Genomic DNA, 5,716 nt, shown 5'->3' with positions numbered 1-5,716 from the left:
TTCCAGCCGCCTCGTCGCCGCCTGGGGCCGCGACAAGTTCGACCTGACGCCCGCCGACTACGTCAAGCGCGTCCAGTGCTACAAGCGCCTGCAGCGCATCTGGGCCGACGCCGCCGTCCAGGCCTCCCACCCGGACGGCCTGCGCTGGGACCAGACCAACACGGTCCTCGTCGACGACTCGCTCGAGAAGGCCCGCAGCGAGCCCTTCAACCTGCTGCGCATCCCCGAGTTCTTCGGCGACGCCAACGAGGCCACCGACGTGCTGCCCCAGGTCCACGACTACATCAACGCTCTCTGCTACCAGGCCGACATCAGCCAGTACATGCGTCTCCATCCCTTTGGCCTGCGGGACGACTACACGCTCGAGCGTCCGCCTTCGGCGTAGCGGCGAGGGGCGGGAGGGGCGGCTGGCGGGTGCGTTGGGCAGACGCGCCAGTATGGGGCGCACCATTGGTCTGGCGTTTGGCTTGAGACGTCTGACACTTATTTTGTGTTGCATTGATACCCACGAAACAAGAGGCATCGGGTCATGAAGGTGCGGAAACGGTCGTAGGGCACGCATGGCCTTGTCGTTTTGTCATCAAGTACAATCCGCGTAGCCACATTGCGGAACGACAGTCCCTGACATTGACATTGCGATGAAGCCTCTTCACAGGATGGCGGTGTCGAGTGCACGCATATTGCTAGAAGTCATGCGCATCATGGTTCGGGAAGGTATAATCACAGCCAGAGATCGTCTTATCATTATCACAGCATGTGTCGAACCAGCTTGATTCACTCATCATATTCATCTGCAGCTTGTTTACCGGGCACTTGCGGCTCTTTTAAAACCTCCGGGCCACACCGCACGCGGAATCCCTGGGGACCATGAATATCATCCACCCCGATCCGTTCCCAGTTCGTGACCTCATAACAATCCCTGCCATAAACCATCATCATCGCGCATCACGTTACTCCTTCCGCCCTGTAAGCGAGACGCTTATTTCAGGACCTTGCCGGCGGCGTGGGGGTACTCCTTGCCGTCAACGGTGACACCCTTCTCCCAGGACCACATGTTCTCGACGAACTCCTTGTCCTCGGGCTTGGTGGGGTCAAGCTTGGTGAACTCGTAGCTCTCGTAATCGGGAGCGACGTCGAAGACGGGCTTGAACTCCTGGCCGCGGACGACAAAGGCACCCTGGATGACCGAGGCGTTGGTCTCGCCGTAGACGGAGGCGCAGCCGAAAAGGTACTTGCGCGAACCCTCAAGACGGCGTTGAAACACCGATGAGGTTGGCAGACATGAAAGTCATGGTGAGCTCATCGTTGTACTTGTAGTCGACCTTCCACAGAGACTACTCCTAGAAGGGAATGTTCTCCCAGAACCACTTCAGGGCCTCGGGGGTCTCGAGGTTGGAGTACTGGCGCTTCCACTCGTCGATGGGGACGGTGGCACGGGGGAGGGCCTCCGGAGGGTGCTTGGGCTTAGGGGCGGGCTCGTCCTCCGCCCCCGCAGGCGGCAGCGGGGGCGGGCTTGGGGGCGGCGGGCTTGGGAGCCTCGGCCTTCTTGGGGGCGACGTTGGTCAGCTTGGGCTTCTCGAGGTACTCCTGCTTGCCAGCGACGCCGGTGTAGATGTCCTGGTTGACAATGGGGTCGAACCAACGGAAGGGGGTGGGGGTTCTGCGAGCGCCACTTCCTGGTCGAAAAAAAACTCGAAATCGCGCGAGATGATGCTGGCAGCGAAGATATCGGCGAGGGTGATGCGCTCGCAACAAGGTACGTGTGTCTGGAGGTGCTTCTCAATGGCACCAACGGCCTTGAGAGCAACCTTGGAGGAGTCCTCAACAGCCTTCTTGTTGTAGGGGTCCCTTCCGAGAAGAGGGCGGAACCAGCCACCCAGAGGAGGGAGGACCTCGGAGTTGACGAAGGACATCCACCTCAGGATGGAAGCGTAGCTGCGATTCGAAGTCAGCATCAAGGTATCAAATGGCGGGATGTACTGAGATGGGGAACATACTCCTGCTTGGTCTTGCCGAGGAGAGTGGTCTTCTCGTTCTGGGAGGTGACTATGATGGTGAGTTAGCCAACAATTCTCCAACAGATGCGAGCGCAAAAAGTTTGTGAATGAGAACGAGATCAGAAGTTAGAGCATATCCACACACGGTGATTCGGCCAGGGATAACTGATTGAATTGTCTAGGTCATCATTTCGCAGGAGGGGGGAAGAAGAGGGTGAAGAAAGAACGCAGCGAAGCAGAGACTGGAGATGGTTCGTCTGAGTGTGACTCAGGGTATACGTACTGTAGATGGCGACAGCAATGGCCTCAGAGAGGGCGTAGCCATCCTCACCAAGGAAGGCGGGAATCTTGCCGAGGGGGTTGGCCTTGAGGTGCTCCTCGGTGGGCTTGGAGCCATCGGACTCAACGAGGTCGAGCTCGACGCCGTTGGCCTTGGCCACAACGAGGATGGCAGTGGTGCGGGGGTTGCCCTGAAAAGAAGAATGTGATCAGCTTTGGCACACAGGAAACAGCGAAAGCGACTGCGAGCATCCATGAAATGAAGCTGCTGCAATGCTTACCTGGTACGCGAAAAGCTTGCCGAACGCCATCTTGTGCTTGTGGTATGCGCAGATGATGGAAGGAAGAGGGTTTGGAAAGACAGAAGGTGAAGGTAGGAGAGAAAAAGTTCACAGCCCCTCTCTAGGTGTCAACAAATTTCATCGAGGCGAAATTTCGCTCGGGGGCGGAAGAGGAGGACAGTGCCCCGCCTGCTGCCCCGCTCGTGCCCAAAGTGGGAGCTCTACAGCAACGAGTCGTGGCGTAACGCACCTCATCTGTGGCTGGAGCTCATAGCACGTGACATGGGTCCCAGGGTAAGCCACTCCTTCCCAAGAAAGATTTCCAGTTCGTGATACGGGGGGTCCCGGGTCTCCATCACACCACGACAACCACGACAGGCGTCAACAGCATCATGTCAGCTTTGCGTGCTGGGTCTCAGCACATGCGCTGCTTTCTTCAGCTTGCGCGGGCGCAGATTCCAAAGGCCCAATGGCAGCCATTGACCTTCTCCAAGGTCAACGCGAGACCGCTGACCACGGCCGGAGAGACGCCAAAGATCGAAACGGAAGCTACCGATGAAGCTGTCGTCCACCTGCAGAACGAAATCAAGGCCCTCGAGCTTAGCCAGGAGGCCTCCAGCTCCTCAAGCAAGGGACTTGTTCCACCCCCCGAGAAGCCTCTTGATGGCGTGGTCCACGTTCGCGCCTTTCCCGCCTCGCCTTCCTACTTCACTCGTCAACCTCGATTCAACGACGCTCTAGTAGAGCTCACGGCTCTCTTCGAAAGATACCAGAAGCTGCCGACATTGCCGCCAGACGAAGTTCCCCCGCAACTATGGAAGACTTTGGATGGCTACAGGCTGTACACGGGCGAGCCCGTCAAGGCGCTCCCGTACAGCAAGGTGCTCCACATGGTCAAGCGTCTGCATCAGATCCACCCGAAGATCATGCCAGGGGAGGTCAAGAAGGTCCTCGAGGGCTTCAAGCGCGACATCAACCCTTTCCTCAATGTTGCCAAGGAGATCAAGCTTGACAAATTCGGGAGGGCGCTTGGTGTTGGCCGGAGAAAAGAGTCCACGGCCCGAGCCTGGGTGATTGAGGGGACAGGCGAGGTGCAAATCAATGGCAAACCGCTTAGCCAGGCTTTCGGTCGCATTCACGACCGCGAGAGCGTTGTTTGGGCGCTTAAGAGTACTGAAAGGATAGACAAGTATAATGTGTGGGCTCTCGTTGAGGGTGGTGGCACCACCGGACAGGCAGAAGCCTTAACACTGGCCATTTCCAAAGCTCTCATGGCTCATGAGCCAGCTCTGAAGCCGACTCTTCGCGCAGGTAAGCCTTGGTGCGGAAGTTCGGTCTCTTTCAATATTCGCTTGCTAACTATGATTCTCGCAGCTGGATGTATTACGAGAGACAAGAGGGTGGTGGAGAGGAAGAAACACGGCCACGTCAAGGCACGGAAGATGCCTGCCTGGGTCAAGCGTTAAGAATCGACACCACGTTGAGGCCAGCATGTTCGACATCGGAATCGCATAACAGGCGTCAAGGGGAAGAGGGCGCGTCAAGACATCTCTGTATTATTTCTGTACAATCATGTCATTGTATCATCAATATTTTGTGGCTGCAGATCCAAATGCGTGAGACTTGAAGGCGCCCAGCCGATGAGATTTTGTTTTCTTGGACTGGACGCTCCTGCGTAGCGGCTGGGCTCTTCGCAGAAGCGCCCTCAAACACCGATGTGAGACTGACTACTAACGTGTCATCTGGTGACAGGAATCGCCCGACGACTAGTCGGCAATTGGACTCCTTTATGCATTAGGACAACTGACAAAAAGAGTGTGCGGCGCTTCCCATGCGAGATGGATGCGACTTTCCTTCCGCAACCCGACGTACTCTACCTTGTAGTGCCCTTGACGTGATGTCGTTCGGATCCTGCACGAAGCCTGTGCTCGAACGCCTGGTCCGATTCAGGTGCGGGCTGACTTTGAGATGGATGGGTAGGTAAAATGAAAAATAAATAAGGGGATAGGGAAAGCTTCTAGATGCTAAGTCGCTTCCATGGATTGGAATGCCAGAGCATCTTGATATGAGCATCATCTTGGTACGGCATGACCGTAAGCCACAGCCGGGCGTTGGCTGTATCAGGCGAGTGTGATAATGACGAGGGAGCGTTATGATCACCTGTGGGCCATTACTCGCACAACAGGAAATGAGCAGACGTTCGTCGGTGAACGGGACCAGTTGAATGCGAAATGAGGTGCCGGGCGCTTCCGACATCAGAGAAGTGTGACATTTGGCGCGGCTGGCTGCTGAAAGTGCCGACGGGTCTGCAGCATGATGGCTTCGCAACGTCCGAATGGGGTGAGAACTGCGAAAGCACAGACGATGACGGCAGATGAAAGCGTCCCTCTCTGTCCGCTAGGTTCGTCAGGCCCGTCTTGGGAGGCTTCTAGAAGCATGAAGGGGTGGGTGCATCGTCAATGTCGTTTCATTACGTCTGCCTTCTGTGAACCAATGGGTCTTGCGAGGCGACCCAGCATTGATTTGAGGGCAGGCAGGCCGAGTTTCACCAGGGATGCCGGTAGACTAAAAGGACGAGGGTATTGAGAGATGAACACGAGGCTTCTCGACAGTCGTCGGCTGCCCTGTCATGATGCAGTGCGGTCCTTGGCGTGCAAGATTAGTATCAGCGTGACGACGGAGAGGAGGCGCATGGCTTTGCTCGAAGCAAAGCTAGGACGGCGCAGGGCAATGCAGCCTCGTTACCTAGTCGAGGCAACAATGTCGAAGACACGTCTCACGCACCCCTGACGCGGCGACCATGGCAGTGGTCGCGGCAGTGATGGTACCGTGACAGTGGAGGGCATGGGTTGTCGACGGATACCATTGTCGAACAATGGTTCGGGGGGAGGGTGGGGATGTGCGTTGGCCAGGGCTGGCAGGCTGGTCTGGTCTGGTCTGGTCATGCCCCAGGGTGCAGTGTGGTGATCGACAAGTGAGGCTGATCAGGGCTCATTTTCTCCATCATCTGGGTATCTCTCACAGAGGCTCTCGGACCTCAGACGGACGGCCCTGAGTGGTGCTTGATGCTTCGAATGGACCCCCTCCCCCCCTTTTCTGCTTCCTGCATTGCGCTGTTGGCCAGAGGAATGAAAAGCGAGTGGTGACTTGGTGGGTAGC

The 5,716-nt window shown here is 56.9% G+C and overlaps 3 protein-coding genes across 3 annotated transcripts in view; 2 read left to right on the top strand and 1 right to left on the bottom strand.

Moving 5' to 3' along the window:
• VDBG_00066 (conserved hypothetical protein) overlaps positions 1–385 on the top strand; it is a gene marked incomplete at both ends in the record, with an annotated part of 1,540 nt that extends 1,155 nt beyond the window's left edge. The window contains one exon of the mRNA XM_003008339.1: positions 7–385. Within this exon, the coding sequence (XP_003008385.1) occupies positions 7–385 (379 nt within the window). The remainder of the gene's footprint in view (positions 1–6) is intronic.
• Positions 386–769: 384 nt separating this feature from the next.
• On the bottom strand, positions 770–2,587 carry VDBG_00065 (elongation factor 1-gamma 2; the record flags this gene model as incomplete). The annotated part of the gene is made up of 5 exons (XM_003008338.1): positions 770–1,243; positions 1,644–1,935; positions 1,998–2,046; positions 2,143–2,467; positions 2,558–2,587. 5 exons carry the CDS (start codon positions 2,585–2,587, stop codon positions 980–982), a joined length of 960 nt encoding a protein of 319 aa, XP_003008384.1.
• Positions 2,588–2,949: 362 nt separating this feature from the next.
• Positions 2,950–4,136, top strand: VDBG_00064 (mitochondrial 37S ribosomal protein MRPS9; the record flags this gene model as incomplete). Its single annotated transcript, XM_003008337.1, has 2 exons — positions 2,950–3,868; positions 3,932–4,136. 2 exons carry the CDS (start codon positions 2,950–2,952, stop codon positions 4,021–4,023), a joined length of 1,011 nt encoding a protein of 336 aa, XP_003008383.1.
• Between the last annotated feature and the right edge of the window lie 1,580 nt (positions 4,137–5,716).

The sequence above is a fragment of the Verticillium alfalfae genome, genomic scaffold (genome assembly GCF_000150825.1).
Source record: "Verticillium alfalfae VaMs.102 supercont1.1 genomic scaffold, whole genome shotgun sequence".
Taxonomy (NCBI): domain Eukaryota; kingdom Fungi; phylum Ascomycota; class Sordariomycetes; order Glomerellales; family Plectosphaerellaceae; genus Verticillium; species Verticillium alfalfae.
The sequence above is the reverse complement of the archived record's forward strand: the minus strand, read 5'-3'. Positions and strand labels throughout refer to the sequence as shown.